At 38.2% G+C, this 21,572-nt stretch overlaps 3 protein-coding genes across 4 annotated transcripts in view; 2 read left to right on the forward strand and 1 right to left on the reverse strand.

The window, feature by feature from the left end:
- Positions 1-21,572, forward strand: part of LOC130994897 (heat shock factor protein HSF30-like) — an 87,597-nt gene that overhangs the window by 5,410 nt on the left and 60,615 nt on the right. The gene's annotated exons all lie outside the window — the stretch shown is intronic.
- LOC130994964 (uncharacterized) lies at positions 391-1,408 on the forward strand. The gene is made up of 2 exons (XM_057920181.1): positions 391-907; positions 992-1,408. Exons 1-2 carry the CDS (start codon positions 770-772, stop codon positions 1,238-1,240), a joined length of 387 nt encoding a protein of 128 aa, XP_057776164.1. The 5' UTR covers positions 391-769; the 3' UTR covers positions 1,241-1,408.
- On the reverse strand, positions 1,485-2,404 carry LOC130994951 (uncharacterized). Its single transcript, XM_057920162.1, has 2 exons — positions 2,012-2,404; positions 1,485-1,923 (listed from the first exon to the last, which is right to left on the reverse strand). Exons 1-2 carry the CDS (start codon positions 2,336-2,338, stop codon positions 1,645-1,647), a joined length of 606 nt encoding a protein of 201 aa, XP_057776145.1. The 5' UTR covers positions 2,339-2,404; the 3' UTR covers positions 1,485-1,644.

Genomic DNA, 21,572 nt, shown 5'->3' on the forward strand with positions numbered 1-21,572 from the left:
TTATGATAAAAATTTAAAACCAAATTACTATAAATTACTCCCTCCTCCATCCATTCTTTTTGTAAAGTAAAATAATACTTAAAGAAAATAATACGTAAATTTTAAAGGAGAAAGAAAGAGAAAAATGAAATTTGAGATAAGATGTTGTCATGTTGCCTCTATTCGTCCCATTCATAATGCCTTAATCCAAAATTAATATTTTCTTCGTCTGCGATTTCGTTTCCACATTGTGGACGATACAGATTTTAAGAAAAGTGATGAATATTATAGTGAGTGGAGTTTGGACAACGCAAGTTGATGTATCTTGAGAGAATAAACATCATATATATGCAAATGGTCTAAAACGTTATAAGCATTACTGAATCTATATGACCAAATATAAACAAGGGTTAAATGCATGTAATATCACGAACTTATGCCGAAATCCATATTTAGCACGAACTTCAAAAGTTCCAATTTATATGGCTAACTATACCCCGTGTCCAATTTTAATACCGTTTTTTTCTCCCCCCAAATTGAATCCTACGTGTCAATGACGTGTCTTGCCGGCACAAGCTTTACTATTTTCCGGCCGGTAATCAAAACGCATCGTTTTTAATAATAAAAAACGATGTCGTTTTCAATAAAGTCTGAATCAATTAAAATTCTTCCACAAAGACTTTGGAACCCTAATTGTCTATTCTGAAACGGATCTTCTTCACCTCCACAATCTTCAAAATACACAATAAATCAGGGTCATCTTCTTCCTCCGAGATCTTCCTAATTTAGAATGTCATCTACTTCGTCGTTCTCGTCATATGGTAGCCATGTGGGAGTTACCTGCATTTGCAAGAAGCCCGCAAAGGTCGAAACTTCAAGAACCTCCAAAAATCCGGGACGACTCTTTTATGGTTGTCGATATCGCGAGGTAATTCTTAGTGTGTTAAGAATTCGAGTTCTTCGAGCAATTTTGTGGTGTTGCTGATTTTTTTTTTTTTAAATCGATGGGCAGTGCAATTTTTTCCAATGGGTTGATGAAGGTTGTGGGTATATGGAGAATTGCTCACAAGAGATGAACATTTGGATTGGAGAAAATCTAAGACTTCGTAGACAGCTTGACCAACTTTCACAGAGGATTCACGATTTGGAGGCAATGAATGTTGGTTTGAAGGTGAAGAACTCGATGATTAAGAGACAAGCAGCTCGGCTCCGCCTTGGCTGCATTTGTTTGGCCATTTGGCTCATCTATGTTCTTCTTTGAAGTATTGTGTAGAAGTATTTCATCTTGGCAATGGAATGGAATTTGAAGAATTTTTTGTCATTTTGCTCATCTATGTACTAGTAGAAGTATTTCATCTTGGCAATGAAAATCCTTTATGTAATTGAAGTTCTGTAATTCAAGTAATGAAATGGAAGTTGAAGTATTGCATCTTGGTTTCAACCTATAGCATCAGTGTGCATATACCTATAAATTCACATATCATGTAGAAACTTGACATTGAAAATTACCTTAACAAAACCAAACACATCAATTGTCATCAAAGAGTTTCATGTCTTACATAATCCCCAACCTAGCGATAGTATATGTCTCAAAAGGTGGTTACAAAAACTGATATGCATCAAATGTCATACATAATTCACAAAAACTGAAATCAGTTGTCCAATCTACTCGACAACACTTTCTTGTGTTCCTTGATCTCCTTCACCCGTTGCTCCACTACTTCCAGCTGCAGAATTTGCCCTCGGTCTCCCCCTTTGCCTTGGTTGGATGAATGTAGTTGTAGTACCAGTCGACAAATACATGTTTCCTGTCCCTTCACAGTACATAACACCAATCCCCCTTCTTGCTTGAGCTCTCTCCCTTGCAACTGTTCTTCTTGCATCGTCAGAATCTTGAGGTGTAGGTGCTGCTATAGGGTGCTTCCTTGGCCTCCCCCTCTTTCCCTATATATTTTGGACACATAAGTAGTATAAATCAGAGATATGTTATAAAGATACACCACTGAAATCATCAATGCATGTGTACTATTACCTTTTCCTTTTCAACCTTTTTCACCTCTTCGTTCTTACATCCTCTGGTGTTGTGGCCGGGTTGCAAGCACCTTTGACAAGTCATTCTTACCCCCCCAATCTTTCTTAATCTTGTAGGATTTTTGGGGTCAGGTTCATCTTGGCCTCTCTTTCGTTTCTTTTTTGGCCTCCCGGGCATTGTTCGAACCAGGGGAGGCTTGACTGGATAGCCTACTCCCTTGGGCCACATCTTCTCCCCGTTAATGGGTTCTAACCCATAGGTGTAAGCTTTCAAGTAGGCCTCCACGGTGTAACACTCGTGCACATAATCAACAGGGTCCTCTTTCATGAAATGAATGGCAGATATAGCATGCACACAAGGCAAACCTGTTATGTCCCAAACCCTACACGTACATTACATCTTTATCATCTATGAGATATAGAAATTCATTACTTCTAGGAAGCTTGAATGCAATTACAGTCCAGTCATAATAGCCTAAACCCTCGACTATCTCTTCCAAGTCCAAATACCCAAATCGATCTCTATCCAATCCAGTGAATAACTTATAAACCCCCCCAGAATAAGCATTAGTATTACCCATTTCAATAAGTTTTCCTCCGTGATGGATGTACAATCCAAATGTGTCCCTGAATATGAAAATGAAATGGGTTATTATCAATATAAACCCTAACTGGAAATACAAACTAAAAGAAACCCTAATGGAATCTACTCAATATTCTATTGTGATAGCTACACGACGAGTTTCAAAGAATTAAACAAATCAAACATTGCCCTACCTGTCTGCCATTTTCCAAACACCTTCCGCATACGACGAAGACGGAGTTCCTTTTTGTTCAGAGTTGTCTTCTTCGCGTAAGGGACCACAACAAAGGGATATTCTTTTTCTTCAAGCTTGAGAATGATGCTTCGTTAAAAATGAGCCGCAATCCCTAAATCAATTTTGGAATTAAGTCTTTTCGTCTTCTCCACTTTGAAACGACGGCGTTCCCTCTAATGACGCGTCACTAGTTAGACACGTCATTTACACGTAGGATTAGTAGATCGCCGGATTAATAATCGGCACTTAAATTGACTAAAACGGTGTTAAAATTGGACACGGGGTATAGTTAGCCATATAAATTGGAACTTTTGAAGTTCGTGCTAAATATGGATTTCGGCATAAGTTCGTGATATTACATGCATTTAACCCTATAAACAATAACGATACTAATACTATTTTAACTTAGCCATATCAGATTATTCTTATGCGGACAAGCTTTATAATAAACAAGAGTATATGAATGTGGTAGTTCTATGTGGTCGAGTTGATGCGTCCCAAAATAAATCCCACCAAAACGAAAGGCCAAAACCTGTGGATATTTAACCCAACCAAGAGGCTCAACAACTCCACCAGCTTCAGGAACTAACTGTTCAATCCTGAATTTCTCAGCTCCCAAGTCGACGATGGGCAGCGCCTTCCTCCACTCGCCCGTCTTTGCCTTCATCTCCCAAACCTCCCACGAGAGATCCCCACACGCAACCAGGAGCGACACACACCTCCCAGTTGACAGATAATAATAGTTGAGTTCATGATACTCATAAGGGGCTTCACTCAGTGTAATGATCTCCGTCTCCACATCCAACGTCACGCAGTACCTCCCCCTTGCCCAATGCAAGTAACCTTCACTAGTAAAGGGAGCCTCGTGGAAGCAAAATCGCCAGACATGATCAGGGAGGTGGTGAACCTCGACATGCCTCCAGGATTCATCGACTCCAACAGTGAGCACGTCAAGATCGTAGTCAGTTTGTAGGCGTGGAAGCCTGTGGCAAATAGTGGTTGGTGTAACCACTTTATACGCCAAGGAAGCTGCAGAGTATGCTAAACTACAGTAGTACTGGTGATAGGATACGCCTTTAGGGAATGGTGGGAGGAGGAATGACTGCTTCGTTGCAGGATTCACAATCACAAGACGAGGGAGGTGGTAACCTTTCTCTTTCATCTCCAGAATCAAACCGTTGCAGGTAGCAACTAGCAAGAACTCCATTTTCGAAGAGGTAAGTTACTAAGTTAGCTCAGATGTGTGGACTCCACCGTCAGCATCGGCTGTTACATAAAGTGGCAGAACATTATTCTCTGTGGTGGGTGGTGATAGGAGGAGTCCATAGGTAGCACCGTGCATCTGCGCGTTGATGAAGGCATGAGAATGGACAATGTGGTACCACCTCCGGCAGACGAGCCTCGCTCTCTCGTAGAGATGATCGGCCGGCAATGGGAGGAAGATTTCAAACAAAAGGTCTGTGGGGAGGGACTCTATATTTGTTGGCCTCTCCTTTTTACACCTCCGGGAATAATAAGGCCGACTTCTAATGCATATCATCTACAAATTTTTGTTTTGAAATAGCATCATCAGTCATCACTCTACTAATCAATCGACTAAGCAATTCACCAATTTGAGCCAAATAATTGAAATGCAGAGAGTAAGACAGCTATTGAACAGTTAATTTTTTGTTTTGGAACAGAGCAGCATCATCAGTCTACTAAATTACTAATCCATCGACTAACCAATTTCACTAATTTGTATACAGCTGCTTTGTAAGCCCAAAGCTTAAATTTTGAAATAGAAAATCTTTACTTATGAGATGTATACGCATAGAGTTTAACCTCGAACGAAGCATTCCAACTTTTCTATTGAAAGAATGAAACCAAATTGAAAGAGAAAATACTTCAATCTCAAAATTTCAAATTTCAAATAAGATTTCAAGAATTTTCAGAAGCCAAAACTACTTCAAAACCTAAACCCAAACCTCCAATTTGGGGAAGAGGTTGGATCTGAGGGGAGGAGACGCGAGGCGATGAGTCGGGCAAGGTGGCGGTTCGCTCGTGCAGCCGCCGGAGGAGCGAGTGAGGTTGAGCCGGCGGGATGCAGGGCTAGGGCTCAGGGTTGTGCGATGGCTGATGCCATCGGAGAGAGAGGACGGAGCTGCGGCGGTGGATCTGGTTGAAGAGAGAGGAGAGCCGGCGGCGCAAGCTGTTGGGGCGCCGCTGTTTTTCGCCGGAATTTCTGGGGGAGTCTTCTTGCTGTAAGGGAGTGGACGGGGGGCGAGGGTGTTCGGGTGGCCGTGGCTCGCCGACGGCGACTTCACCGAGAAGGGGAAGGAGATAGCTGGCGGATTTGGGTGTGTTCCAGAAATGGGGCGGCGGATTTGGGGATTTCTTTTACAGATTTTGTTTTTTTTTTTTCATGTCAATAATTTATTTGATGAAGTAAATATTATCATAATAAAAGTAACCATTATTGATATTCATAAATGTAATATTTTAAAATTATTACATTTGTTCACAATAATTATTACTTTTATGAAGAGAATTTGTATTTTTATTTATTTGATGAAGTAAATATTATTATAATAAAAATTAATTATTGATATGCATAAATGTAATTTTTTTAAAATTATTACATTTATTGTAATTATTGTTGTAATAAAAAGTAATTATTATTATGAAGAAATATAATATTTTTGAAACATTACATTTCTCCATAACAATGCTTATTTTTTTTGAAGAAACAAAGAAACTTATATTAAATCACGATGAATCAAATCCAGTAGCCAGCTAGGGAAGTCCGACTTCCAGATCTTTACACCATCACAAAGAGAAGCGAACTTCGCTAAAGAATGGGCAACGAAGTTTGCTTCTCTACGGACATGCAGAAACTCAAGAACACACGTTTCTCGAGCATGGGTGAAAGTCTCATGAAGCTCGTCGCACAAAGCCTCTTGACTGACTTTGTCGTCATTTGCCACATGAACCGCTAAGAGAGAGTCCGAAAACACCACGATCGGACCAAGGTCATTTTGTAAGCAGAAGCCAATGCCAAGAAACATAGCATGTAACTCACCCATCAAAGTAGTGGAAGTATAACCAATTTTCTGAGCAGCCGCAGCAATAGGATCTCCTTTCCACTCACGAACCACGAAACCAACGCCCGAAGCACCGCCTCCAGCAAGCCTTGCCACATCAACGTCCAGCCGTAAAAGATGCTTTCTCGGAGGGATCCATCGCCGGTCGCCCTCCTGCGGAAGAAGGCGTTGCTGAGTGTCCATGGAGGCTCTAGCCTCCTGGAAAGAACCCAAAATCAGCGCACTACTCTCCACCATGGTGTCAAGCTAGTTAGTTGCTTAAGTAATAATCTTTGTAAATAAAAGATGTGAAGAAAAGTAATGTTATTTTCACTTGATTGTATATTTATTTTTAACTATTTGGCCAAGTAATTATTGTCGTAATAACAAGTAATAATTATTACAATGAAATGTAACGTTTCTAAATTATTACATTTGATCACAATAATTATTACTATTTTTATTAATGAGAAATTTATACTATTAGTTATTTAATCAAATAATTATTATTGTAAGAAAAGTAATCATTCATATGTATAAAAGTAATATAATTTTACTAGCTAGAACTTGTAATTTTGTATATTTGGTCATGTAATCATTGTCGTAAAAAAAATAACTATTGATGTAATGAAAAGTAATGTTTCAAAATTTATACTTATGTTAATATAAGTAGTTAACTTCAATATTATAAAGAAATGTAATTTTTCAAAAACATTATCTTCCTTTATAATAATAATAATCACTTGTTTTTGAGAAAGTATAACAGGAATCGGGACTCTCTCTCTCTAACTTTTTCGTAGGGAGAAATATTTTTCTTCCCAGCGTGGGAGAAAAAGTCCATGAGCGTGGTTAGGAACAGGATGTTCCGCCCATCCCCGCCACCCACCCCCTGACCCCTGCCGCCCGCCGCCTTCCTCGCCGGACGACCACATCACCGGCCTGCTCTCTCTCTCTCTCAGCCTCCGCCTCTCCCCCCATCACACCCAAAACTCCACCCTCTCTCTTCCTCCCCATCTCTCTCGAAGAGTCGCCGCTCGGGGCTGCTGCAGCTGCTGCTGAAGGAGCGCCGCCGTCGGTCGCTGATTCGCCCAGAGTCGCCGCCTGGAGCTGCCAGCCCGGAGTCTCCGCCGTTGCTGCTGTTCCGGAGCTGGCGAAGGACGGCTGAGCAGCTGCTGCCGACTGTACCCACCGACGCTGCGCCAACTCCGTACACCTACTTCCACCTCCGGTCTCGGCCACCACCGCCTTGAAGCTGCTACTGCACTCTCTTCTTACGGAGTCAGCAGCAAGAACTCACCAGGGAAGCACAGGCGCCCACGCCAACGCCAACCATAGCCGTCCTAAACTGCCGTTCTCCTGCCGGTGATGGATTCGAATTCGCCGGAAGTCCATCGTGACAAGGGGGGCCTCAATCTTCCCCTGGTCTCTTCTAATTTTGACAGTTCTCGATCTAAGTCCCCTGCCAATTTTCCGTCTCAGCACCCGCCTCTCGTAAAGCCGGGTTATTCTTCCGTCGCAGTGGCTGTTGGGCAGCGCTCGTCGGGTTTTTCATCGGCGCAGAGTTTGATCGGTGATCCTAACCAGGCCATCCCTGGTTTGATACAACCGCTGCCGTCTGTTGTTACTTCAGTAGCGCAGGTGCCGGGTACTGCTCTGGCTGTTTCTTTCGCTGCGAAAGTTGCTGATAAAGTCCAACCCAAATCCCTTAAGAAGCCGGATGTTGCAGCGTATGGCCTTCGAGGCCTTCCAATACAGCGAGAAGGAAAGGTTGTCACCCTCTCAGTGCCCAAATCGGAATATCAAACAAAGTTGGAAGAGTTTAAATTTGCACTAATCGGTAGAATTATCCAACGTAAAGGGGACAAGCCACGCACGTTCGCCGACCTCTCTCATGAACTTCGAACCATATGGCAGTGCGCCGACTGTCAACTGGTGCCCATGGCTAAGGGATTCTTCGTTGTTAAATTTTTGACGATGGAAGAGAAAAAGAAAGCTAAGGGGAGTTCTTTTCTCCAACTGTCAATCGGCCACGTACGCTTCCGTGAATGGACTAGGTATTTCGATCCGTATAAGGAAGTGTCGTCTCTGGCTCAGGTATGGGTTCGGATATATTATCTCCCTGTGGAGTTATGGACTCCGGTGATTATTGCTGGTATAGGTCGTGTGCTTGGTCATCCTCTGCGAATTGATAATGCCTCCGCAACTGGTCATGTGGGACACTTTGCGCGGGTTTTGGTGGAACTTGACATGGCTTTGCCTATTCTCAACTCGATGTACATTGATGACGGCGATAGATCGTTCTACATTGAGTTTGGTTTTGAATCTATGCCCCTTTTTTGCTCGCGTTGTAAACTTACAGGTCATTTAACGGATAAATGCCGGAGAGCTGATAGGGCCACGAGCAAGCAAAAGATCACTGAGCCTCCTGCTGTGGTTGTGAAGAATCTTGATAAGGGAGAAGGTCCGACTCCTACATGGCAGCCCAAAGTTGATATTCTTAAAACTCTATCAGGTACAGATCTTCTTGACAAGGCTACAGTGCCGGTTAATAAAAATGATCTCCCTCTGGCGGGGGATGCTAACCGATATCAAGCGCTAGATGAGGATGAGGAAGAGGAAGTGGATGAGACTATCATTGCGGACTCCAATTATGAAGCAGAGGCTTTAAATGAGGAAGAAAATGATGGGTCGCCTCACACGGACAAGGCTAGTGATAAGGAGGGCTCGAATGTAGAGGGAACTTTGGAGTTGGATCCTGGAACGAATAGTGGAGCTGTGGTTGAGCAACAACCGGTAGTTGGGGCAGAAGATTCAGCGAGCCAGCGGGTTAATTCGCCGATTAAGGAAGTTGATTTTGATAATAAATCTATTCCTTCTCCGGATGACATGGCGAGTCGTATTATTAGGTTAGAGGAGCAAGTTAATCAGGGGATGCAGTTGCTCTCGGAGCAGAAGCGCGGACGTGGTCGTCCAAAGGGCTCGGTAAAGGGACGAGAGCCTGTACATGCAATTCCGGAAGGTTGTATTAAAAGTCGTCTCAGGAATGCGGAAGAAATGGGTAACAAGCCAAGGGAGTTTGTGGTTGACGTCACCAATAGGCCTAGTATGATTGCAATGAATAATGTCGTCCATAGGCGTTGGTCGGATGATTTGGATAATGATCCTGACTTTCCTTTTTGAGTTGTTCTCCTTCGCTTTTTAAGTTTTGTGCCCTTAGTCTGCATCTTGTGCTTTCAAGGGATGTTTTTTCTTTTTCACTTTATAATAAACCTCAATTTAATAATAATAATAATCATGGGCGGATCTACATGGTGGCTACACTGGGCTCCAGCCCAGTGCAAGTCCAAAATTTTGTCTTATATATATTTAATATATTTAATCTATAGTTCAGTCTTAGCCCAGTCTAGCTCTTATAAAAAGATAAAAATACATTTTAATATACTAATAAAAATAAGTTTATTCTTGTAGAAGCTAGATTATTTTTTCTAAAAACATATAGTTGTAGCTTTTTATATGCTTTGAGTGTATATATTATTGAATCAATAGAAAGAGAATAATTATTTATTATAGTAGGTGATCGAATTCTAATCCTAAGTCTATTAAAATTCTACTTAAATATAAAAATGAACTGTACGGACTGCCCAAAAAAATTGGCTCGGGGGCTACCGCCCCCGAACCCCCACTTATTACCTTCGAGGTCAGCCCCCCCTATCGGCAAATTCTAGATCCGCCCCTGATAATAATCACTTGTTTTTATTATAACAATAATTACTTTTTATTACAACAATAATTACAATAAATATAATATTTTTGAAACATTACATTTTTTCATATCAATTAGTATTACTTTTTATTTTAACAATGATTACTTTTAAAAAACATAAATAATTATATTATTATTTGATCAAATAATTATTATCGCAAGAAAAAGTAATTATTGATATGTATAATGCTTTATATTGAATGAAGGTAAATTTATATTACCATAAGTATACATTTGTGCGACAAAATGTATATCTTATGCTTATTAAAAGTAAATACTCCTATTAGAGTTTAGTGTTCAGGTTTTAAGGTTTAGCTTATAGGATTTAGGGTTTAGAAAATATAATACTTTATATTAAATGAAGATAAATACTTATATCTACAAAAGTATACATTTGTGCGAATAAATGTATATGTTATCCATATATTATAGCAAAATAAATCTTATCCTACGTGGCATCGTATAATCACTCCATTCTAATTTTCCTTAATTCTCATTCATTCTTATTTATTTATATATTTCTAATCAATTTTTACATTATAGCAAAATAAATCATATCCTACGTGGCATCGTATAATCACTTCATTCTAATTTTCCTCAATTCTCATTCATTTTTATTTATTTATACATTTATAATCAACTTTTACATTTAAAAACTATTAAATAATCATATAAATTTATAGATAAATTCTATACTATTAAATAATCGTATAAAACTATTCGATAAAGTCTGTACTATTAATAATCGTATAAAACTATCAGATAAATCCAACATATACATTTAATTATAAATCATATATATCCATTTGATTATCGAAACCATTATATAACTCACGATCTTCTATTTTTCCAGCCAAATTAAAACACATTAGCACTTCGAGGGTTCATTCGTCTGTTTTCAAACGCCTGAAATTCCTCTTAACCTCATACCAACTTTTCTTATATATATAAACTCAATGGCCAACAAAAAGTATGTGCTATTAAATAATCGTATAAAACTATTAGATAAATCCAACATATTCATTTAATTATAAATCCTACATATCCATTTGATTATCAGAACCATTATATAACTCACAGCCTTCTATTTTTCCAGCCAAATTAAAACACATTAGCACTTCGAGGGTCCATTCGTCTGTTTTCAAAAGCCTGAAATCCCTCTTAACCTCATACCAACTTTTCTTATATATATAAACTCAATGACCAACAAGAACTCATCATGCCTCACAATCCATCTTTTTTTCACCCAAAAAATTTAACTTAATAAAATGATGGCATTTAGAATAGGAATCCTTAAATCCGCTTAATTGAGATTGTTCAAAGTGTGACTAAAACTTAAATAAAGTATACCAATAAATTAATCCACGAAAATCAATCAATTCAAATGTAAATTCATTTTTTAGAAAATATATTCTTCAACTAAATGTTATAAGTAAATAAAATACATGCCTATGCCCAATCTCTCTCTCTCTCTCTCTCTCTCTCTCTATATATATATATATATATATATATATATATATATATATATATATATATATAATAGAAAAATAAATTATATCCTACGTGGCGCCGTATAATCACTTTATTTTAATTTTCCTCAATTTTCATTCATTCTTATTTTTTTTATAAATTTTTAATCAATTTCCATATCTAAAAATTTTAAGTTTCAGACAAGATGATGCTCAAAACTAAGTTGTGATTTTCCAAGTTCCACACGATAGGGTGCTCAAAAGTCAGATATGGCATGTCAAGCTCCAAACGAGATTATTCTCATAACTTAATTATAGTTTCACAAACTCTAGACAAAATGATACTCATAAGTAAGTTATAATCTTCAAGCTCCATACAAGATGATGCTCAAAATTCAGATGTGGTATTTCAAACTCCAAAGAATATGGTTTTCAAAATTTTGATGTTCAAATGTCATATGCGGTCTTTCACTACTACAAAAGTTTACATACATAACAGTGAATAGATAACGGTTTTTTTCAAAAATCGTTATGTATGAGCGCACTTTTAGGAATAGATAACGGTTTTGCGAAAATCCGTTATCTATGTAGTGTTGTCTAAATGCATAGATAACGGTTTGAACAAATGCGTTATGTTTTTGCGTTATCTATTAGTTGCATACATAACGGTATTACAAAACCGTTAAGCCACCGTTATCTATGCCATCTTTTAATTATTTTCACCCAAATAAAATCGTGAATTCACTAAGTTTTCTCTTCTTCACTCCCTCTCCAACAATTCCCGCCGTTCATTTCTTCTCAGCGCACGAACTCCTCCGACGACCTCTGCGCCGCCGTTCCTCCGACGACCTCCGCGCTGCCATTCCTCCGCCCGCCGCCCGTATCTTACATCCCCTTCTTCTCGGAGGTGAAGCCCTAAAATCCCTAAATCCCCAAATTCTTCCTCACCTAAAATCCCCAAACACTATTGTTGCCGCCGACGACCTCCGCCCCGGATAGCCACTGCATACGCCGGTAATTACTCTTCGCGCCGCTACGGTACGTCTCGGTATTTGACAAACATGGATTTCGTACCTCAATATTGCATGAATTGTTGTCATTTTTCCCCATAAATTGATTGCTAATATGTGTTTGTATCCCAATTTTGAGTTTTATGAAATCTTGATTGCTTGGTATAGTTTTTGAATATTTTCAGGGAAAATCAAGAGTTGATTGGAGACTTGTGGGAGCATAAGAGTGAAGTACGTCTCGAGAGGAATCCGTGACCGCGAACGGTGCCGGAATCAGAGCTCGGACGAGGGAGAACGGAGCCGAGGAAGCCAGCTGCGCAGGACCCCACGGCCGCGGCAACCGGCCGTGGCTGAAGAAGCCTGAACCGCGGTCCCTGCCGCGGCCGCGGGCCCGACCGCGGCCTCCTGCGCCCCGAGTACAGACGGTTTTTGAACATCTCCCGCGGTCCGAGCCGCGGCCGCGGTCCCCGACCGCGGCCTCCTCCCTTTCCAGCCACGTTCCCAACCGCGGTTCGTGCCGCGACCGCGGGGATAAGGCGGGGATCCGCCCTTTGGTGGGCCCAGACGCGAATTTTGACTCCAAAACCCCATTTTTCCCCCTTTTTCTCTCATTCTTCACTACTCATCTTCCCCAACACTCCACACACTAAACCCTAGCCTCCTTTAACACACCCATCTACCATTGAAGACCATTGAAGAGAAGAGAAGGAAGAAGAAGCTCATAAATAGGATTTGTCATTTCTTACTCTCTCTTTCATTATGTACACCTTTAACTTTGATTTATTGTGTTTGAACATGTTAGGCTAAATTTCTCTTTGATTTGGGGATTAGGCTAGATGATTATTGTAATGGATTGATTATTTATGCTCAATATAAATCTTGTTTGTTCATTTGCACATTATCTTTTCAAACCCTTGATTTATTTCTTGTATGGATTGTTGGCCACATTCTATGCATTTCTAATTTGCACTTTGAATCGGGAGAGGATAATTGCAATAGATAAGGTGTTTGAAACATATCAATTCGATAACCGGGAGGTTGAGAGTTGGGTGAGAGTATGTCGATCTTTGTGTGCTTTTGGGAGTTATAGGTTAGAAGTTGACCGGGGACGGCAATTATGACCCGTAATCTACCGCTCTAGTCGTCCGGGAGGGGGCTAGAACTAGTTGGGAGATCACTCTAGATAATTAGGATTGTCAAGATTAATATTGAGCTATAATTGAAGTCTTTTGCTTAATCATCGATGCCTAGTCCCTAAATCGCCTTAATCATCTTATTAATCCACTTGCTTATTTGGTTTTATTTGTCTTTGCACTTGTTAAGTAATTAGTAGATAATCAAACCAATCACTCCATCGTTTAGTCTAAATAGCTATAGCATAATGACTTAGGATAATCACTAGATTGAACTACTAATCCTTGTGGGATACGACCTTGCTTCCATATATTACAACTACCCGTATACTTGCGGCGTGGTGAAAATATTAGCGAACAAGTTTTTGGCGCCGTTGCCGGGGATTAGTTTAGTTTGATTACCTGTGTTATTTTGAATCATTGTGTTTAACTACTTTAGACATTTTACTTGATTTATTTTTGTTTTCTATCTTAAGATGTTTGTTTTAACTCGTTGTTTTGTTGGTTGGTAGGGTGATGAAAAAGAAAATTGTTACACAACACCAAAAACATTAAATGGATGATGGAAGGAATGAGTTGGTTGAGCAACTCGAACTACAATTGGCGATGATGCAACTTAAGTTGCGAGTTTTAGAAGCAAAAAGAAATTGTAGGCAACCATTTATTCAAGAAGCCTTCCAACCCACACCTTTTTATGGCGAGTATTATGACATGGGGTGCAATGCCATGGAGTGGCAATCACCATTGGAGTATGAGGATCATTTCAATAGTTGGAATTATGAAAATTCTTATTTCACTAAAGAAAGCTTTCAAGGGGGAAATCGATACTATCAAGAGGAGAAACCGAATGTTAGAGACGATCTTCTACAATGCTTCACAGCTACACAAGCTTGGATAGAAAAAAGTATAGCAAACTCGGATGTTATGCTAGAAGAGCAAAGAAGGTCTTTGGCTACCACTATGGAAAATCAAAAGCGAATTGATGATTTGTGCATGGCCATTAGCCTTCAAAATGGAACCTTGTATGAGGAACCAATGCCAATGCTAAGTGAAGAGCCTCAAGAAGTTGAAGAAGCGTATGAAGAAGATGAGGATCAATTCTCCAAACCCCTTGAAGTCGAGAGCCCAACTTTTCCGACACAACCTCTACAATTCCAAAAAGATGAAGATTTCACAAGCTTTAAAGAAAGCAAAGTCAAAAATTTTGTCGATCCTTACCTCGACACGAGCGATTCTATGAAGGCTTGCTTCTTTCACTTTTATTTATCATCATCTTTTGATTTTCACTTTGATTTGTCTAATAAGGAATTGTTTGAGTGTGGTGGTACTCTAGATGGTGAACGAGATTACCATGACGCCCGGGATGTCTCAAGAATTGCAAAGCCACCATATTTTTGGGTCGCGGTGGATGGAGCATGCAAATTTGATGAGAAATGGCCACCGCCTAAGCCTCCACCTCGTTGTGAGTTCGAGACAAATTCTCCTTCTCTTTTCCTCCAACCTCATTTCCACTTTGTGTGAAATAAGTTTGGGGGGGAGGGGGAAGATGGATTAGTTGTCTCGTTTATCTTGTGTTTCTTGCATGTTTTGGTTTTATCTTGTTTTTGTTGTTGTTTTGAATAATTGGAAGATTGAGACTTTTTGATGTTTTGGTTTGTGTTGGGATAATTGTAGCAAATTTTGTGAGGATGACTTGTTTGTTATTGGGCTTATGATATGATTGTGTTTTTGAAAAGAAATTGTTATGTGTCACTTGTTGATTTTGCATGTCGGGTTTGAACTCGTGACGATGAGCTAAATGTTATACCTCCAAGAACTTGAAAATGAAAATGAGCTTGTGAGAATTGAGCCTTTGATTGTCATACAATTACAATCTCATTTTATTCTTGAGTGTAAATCATTTGAGCATGTGTGTTGATCTCTAGAACTTGCCATGAGTCCTCTCTTGAAAATAAAAGTAGATGTGTTGTTAATATTGAAGTGATTTAAGGCCATCTTTGTTAGCCACTTAACTCAAATTGTGTCCAAACTCTCATATGATCCTAGTTCACCCATTTTGTGCCTTGTAGCCTTTCTTTGAATGAACCAATAATAAAGGGGTAGAACCTAGAGTGTTGGTGGTTGCTTTGATGAAGAAAAGTTTGGGAAATGATTGAAAGTGTTTATCAAGCTTTGATTGAGTGAAAATCACTAGTCCCCTATGAGCTCAAAAAGAAAAAGAAAAAGAAATGAAAATGAATGTGAATAAAAGAGCATAAAGGGGAGTGATTTACCTTTTGAATCATGGCCATGATAGATATCACTAAGGATGAAAAGATGAAATGTAGGGATTTTGGTTTTTGTTTGATAAGAGAAATAGTGAAGTCGATTTGTTCATTATGATTATTTGATCGTGGGATGAGTCACTTTGCCTAAAAACTACTCACCTTACCAAAGAGCCCTCATTACAACCCAAGGAAAGCCCTTTTTGATATTTATTTATAACACATTGAAGTGTAGAGAGTTAGGATAAATGGCAAGCCTATGGAAGATTGCATGCATGATTCAATTTGAGTGCAAACACTTCCAATCTAAACACTTGAGAGTTGAGTGCATAATTGAAACATCCACCTTTGTGAGGATTCAAGTTTGGAGGCTATAATGTTGAACTCATTATCGCTTGTGACTTCTTGGAATGCATTTCTACTTGTGATACACTTTTGAAATATTTTTGAAAAATTTGAAGCCCTTGAGATGACACCAATTCATTCTCACATGTTTGTTATTTTTTATTTCTCTTCTTTTTGTCGTTTGGGGACAAACAACGCTTTAAGTTTGGGGGGTTGACAAACATGGATTTCGTACCTCAATATTGCATGAATTGTTGTCATTTTTCCCCATAAATTGATTGCTAATATGTGTTTGTATCCCAATTTTGAGTTTTATGAAATCTTGATTGCTTGGTATAGTTTTTGAATATTTTCAGGGAAAATCAAGAGTTGATTGGAGACTTGTGGGAGCATAAGAGTGAAGTACGTCTCGAGAGGAATCCGTGAGCGCGAACGGCGCCGGAATCAGAGCTCGGACGAGGGAGAACGGAGCCGAGGAAGCCAGCTGCGCAGGACCCCACGGCCGCGGCAACCGGCCGTGGCTGAAGAAGCCTGAACCGCGGTCCCTGCCGCGGCCGCGGGCCCGACCGCGGCCTCCTGCGCCCCGAGTACAGACGGTTTTTGAACATCTCCCGCGGTCCGAGCCGCGGCCGCGGTCCCCGACCGCGGCCTCCTCCCTTTCCAGCCACGTTCCCAACCGCGGTTCGTGCCGCGACCGCGGGGATAAGGCGGGGATCCGCCCTTTGGTGGGCCCAGACGCGAATTTTGACTCCAAAACCCCATTTTTCCCCCTTTTTCTCTCATTCTTCACTACTCATCTTCCCCAACACTCCACACACTAAACCCTAGCCTCCTTTAACACACCCATCTACCATTGAAGACCATTGAAGAGAAGAGAAGGAAGAAGAAGCTCATAAATAGGATTTGTCATTTCTTACTCTCTCTTTCATTATGTACACCTTTAACTTTGATTTATTGTGTTTGAACATGTTAGGCTAAATTTCTCTTTGATTTGGGGATTAGGCTAGATGATTATTGTAATGGATTGATTATTTATGCTCAATATAAATCTTGTTTGTTCATTTGCACATTATCTTTTCAAACCCTTGATTTATTTCTTGTATGGATTGTTGGCCACATTCTATGCATTTCTAATTTGCACTTTGAATCGGGAGAGGATAATTGCAATAGATAAGGTGTTTGAAACATATCAATTCGATAACCGGGAGGTTGAGAGTTGGGTGAAAGTATGTCGATCTTTGTGTGCTTTTGGGAGTTATAGGTTAGAAGTTGACCGGGGATGGCAATTATGACCCGTAATCTACCGCTCTAGTCGTCCGGGAGGGGGCTAGAACTAGTTGGGAGATCACTCTAGATAATTAGGATTGTCAAGATTAATATTGAGCTATAATTGAAGTCTTTTGCTTAATCATCGATGCCTAGTCCCTAAATCGCCTTAATCATCTTATTAATCCACTTGCTTATTTGGTTTTATTTGTCTTTGCACTTGTTAAGTAATTAGTAGATAATCAAACCAATCACTCCATCGTTTAGTCTAAATAGCTATAGCATAATGACTTAGGATAATCACTAGATTGAACTACTAATCCTTGTGGGATACGACCTTGCTTCCATATATTACAACTACCCGTATACTTGCGGCGTGGTGAAAATATTAGCGAACAGTATTCTCTCTCTCTGTCTCTCTCTCTCTCTTGCTCTCACTTGCCCTATCTCTCCGTCTCATTCATGGCGGCTACCGCGGATCCAGCAGCGTTGGCAGTCATTGCCGCAAGCCCGCGCCTCTACGGATTAATTCTAATACATAACAGTCGAAAACCGTTATCTTTTTCTTACAAAGATAACGGTTTAAACCGTTATAAAAAGTATAAAAAACTGTTAACTATAATATGAAAAAATATATATTATGGAATAGATAACGGATAAATTATAATACATAACAGTCGAAAACCGTTATGTATAATCAATATAGATAACGGTTTTATAACCGTTATGTATGTATGGTTGTACTGTTATCTTTTCCCTTCATAGATAACGGTTTTATAACCGTTATGTATGTGTGGTTGTACTGTTATCTTTTCCCTTCATAGATAACGGTTTTTAAACCGTTGTGTATGACACCTATAATAGATAACACCACTATACACAACGCTTTTTTTGCTCATAGATAACGGATAAAATCCGTTATCTATGAGCGTTTTTCTAGTAGTGTTTAGAGCTTTATATGATTATCTGGTCTTATTAGGTCCATATGAGATGATACTCATGACATATGTTTAATTAAATTATTTCTTATTCGTCAAATTTAAAGAATTTGACCAAACTTAATACTCCCTCCATCCCCTAAACATCTTTCTAAGAGAGGATGACACACGTTTTAATAAAAGTTAGTTATGTATTTGATAAGTGGAGAATGAGTCCCACAAAAACTGAAATTGTAATAGTGATAATTAGTGAAAGTGGAGGAACGAGTCCCACAAAAAGTGAAATTGGTAAGAATAATAATTAGTGAAATTGTTTCCAAAAATAAGTTAGGAAGATGTTTTGGGGACGAACCAAAATAGAAAAAAAAAAAGGAAAATGTTTGAGGAACAGAGAGAGTAAATATTATTGATATACAATTAACAGCAGATGCGACACATAAATCGTACATCATATCATACTTCAAATTTACATATTTTTTTTCTTCTAAAATATTCAATCCCACATCAACTTTTTATAAACTTCATCAAATGAATATTTATATAAAAATGTATTTCTATTATCACAACCTACATTTAATTGACAAAAGTGATTAAGATTAATATTATTTCAAATATTGTACTACTAATTTAATTTGATCATATCAAATTAATTAAAGAAATAATTTATATATAAACTATTTCATATGCTATAGTAATAAAAATAACATAAAATAATTATAAATGATGACATAAAATAATTCCCGTCGAATTTCGACGGGTTAGACGCTAGTTCACTAAAAACAATTATGAAACTAAATTCTTCGTATATAAAGTCATTAGCCAATTATTCCCTACAAAATAATTCCCAACAATTAAATATTATGAGTGAGATGTTATTATACTTTTAATCTCGCACACTCACATGTAGCTATATATATTAGAATACATGCTGACATTATTGTGTGATGAAGTTTTATGACATTATTAAAAAAATTGTCTCTCAGAAAATTCATCGAACACACGGGGTGCAGAACGAAGAAACTAATTTAATCTGATTTTCTATTAGAAAGAAAATCAAATAACTCATGTGCATTACACATTATCCATCCGCTACAAAAAAATGAGTTTAGGAAACATGGTTTTGTTCGCAAATTAGGGTTCAAATTCAATCAACTAATTTTGTATGTACATTGATAGAGAGATGAGTATGGCGAGATGATGCTGCTTGAACTTCCGATATGATGAAGTCAATTTATACTTGATGTAATGTGGAGCAAATGCCATACCAAATCGATCAGCACGCCATGGAGATTGAGGTGTTAATAATAGGGCTATAGTTATTCATAACATACCTCCAAATTTAAATGCAAAAACATCTATGAAAAACATCATACATTATCTAAGTACAGAGCGAGATGAATTTTAATTTTTTTTCTTGTTTGATTTTGACGATTGGTGATCTTTTCTTCTTATTTTTGGTTTGCAACAGAATGTTGTTCATCGGCAAATCGTCGTCACTTGTAATCTCAATGTAATCATCAAACTTTTTCTTGGTTACCCTTCTTTTTTTCTTTTGTGATTATGTAGTAATCAGACTATTCTTTTTGTGATTAGTGTTGGAGCACGAGTTGTGCTGCTGGAGAGGAACCAATTGTTGGAGACCTCAAACAATCCTGTTTGTATATTACTTCATGATTGAGTTATATATATATATATATATATATAGAGAGAAAGGTTCAACAGAGAAGTACAAATATTTAGAGAAGAGAGAAGTGATCTGGAGCATTGATTCCTTTAAATCCAATGGCCGAATTTTAATCAGCAAAATCCCCTTAATTATTTTCGAAAAGGTCATTTAAGTAATTGCATTTCATAACTAACCGTATATTAAGATATGCAATCTTAAATTATCTTCTTTTTTTTGGTAAGATTTGATTATACCATATCTATTCAATAAAATTTCTCTGACTGTGAAATTCCTCCTACCGTAAAACTCAGTATCAAAATTCATTATCAATCTCAGAAGCTTCGTTTCAGAAAGTTAAAAAAAAAAATGACATCTGTTCTTCAGAATATTGAAGTCAGCTTCCATGGATGATACAGGTAAATTTTTTTTCGTTTCATAATTATAGTTTTACGCGGTGATTCCAAACAAGTATATATTTTTTGTTTTTTTCGAACTCGTGCATTATATGTTCACAATGATTTAGTGAGATCTTTTTGTTAATGATTTGCGTACTGTTCTGTTTGATTCTACACTTATCCATCTACACCAGTTTCTTATATAATGTTATGCGTACTGTTCTGTTCGATTCTTAATAGTTTCTGTTCGTTTATTTAAATGAATAATTCATTTGTGTAAAGTGTTTTGCGCTGTCATTTTTTCACATTTTTTGTTTTTTGTAACTACTATATATTAGCTTCGAATTTTTAATGTTTGCACTTCATAGTACATTATATTCTTCCAGTTTACCTATAATTTATTTAATGAGCATTAACACTTCATCATGTTCTAAAATTGTCTCTATTGTATTTTTTGTTTTCAAGGATATCCGGCGTATGAAGAAAATGAAACAGGTGAACTTATAATACCTGAATGTGAGGCTAAGAGCAAACCGTTTGTGGGGCAGATTTTTCCAAATTTGGATGTAGGATGTAAGTTTTACGACGACTATGCAGAGTTATGCGGTTTTACATCCAGAAAAAGCACAAGCACAAAGGATGATGATGGTACAATTATTTTATACTATGTGTTATGCAATAGAGAAGGTATTCCTCCAGCTAAGCCTGACGAGTTGTTGATGCCCAAAAGTAAACGCTCAACCAAGAAGCGTAAGAGGACGTCATGCAAGGTGAATTGCAGGGCTCGGATTATTTTTCAAATTTCAGATTTTGGTACGTATAATGTGCGCACGTTCATTGAGGGTCATAATCACACCATGGTTCCTACTGTATCTAGACACCTTATACCCGTGAACAGGAACGTTACCCCTGCCCATGAGATGTGGATTACGTCTGCGATTAAAGCAAACATTGGGCCTATTAGATCTTTCCGTATGTACAGAGAGATTATGGGCGAGTATGAGGATATTGGTTGCGTCAGTAATGATTTCAAGAATTTTGTACGTGATCTTAATGTTTACGCACTTGATTCAGATGCTCACATGATTTTGCAAACATTCTTGAATAAAAAAGAGTTAGGCAATGGCTTCCAATATTTCTATGATGTAGACGATGAGAATAGGCTTCGTCGATTGATTTGGAGCGATGAAGTCTCTGTTAAGAACTACAAATTATTTGGTAAAGCCGTGTCCTTCGACGCAACATACAATACCAACAGGTATTTTTAATTTTTTATGTTCTATATAATTTTGTTCTTTTTTCTTTATGTGTTCAAATTATTTATTAAAATCGTTCCTGTTTAGTTTTGTGTTCAAACATTTTAACACGAATGTTCGAATTGTATTTGATAACTGTTCAAATAGGTTGAAAAGTCAGTTTTATTATTTTTTATA

Source organism: Salvia miltiorrhiza, chromosome 7 (genome assembly GCF_028751815.1).
Source record: "Salvia miltiorrhiza cultivar Shanhuang (shh) chromosome 7, IMPLAD_Smil_shh, whole genome shotgun sequence".
Classification (NCBI taxonomy): Eukaryota; Viridiplantae; Streptophyta; class Magnoliopsida; order Lamiales; family Lamiaceae; genus Salvia; species Salvia miltiorrhiza.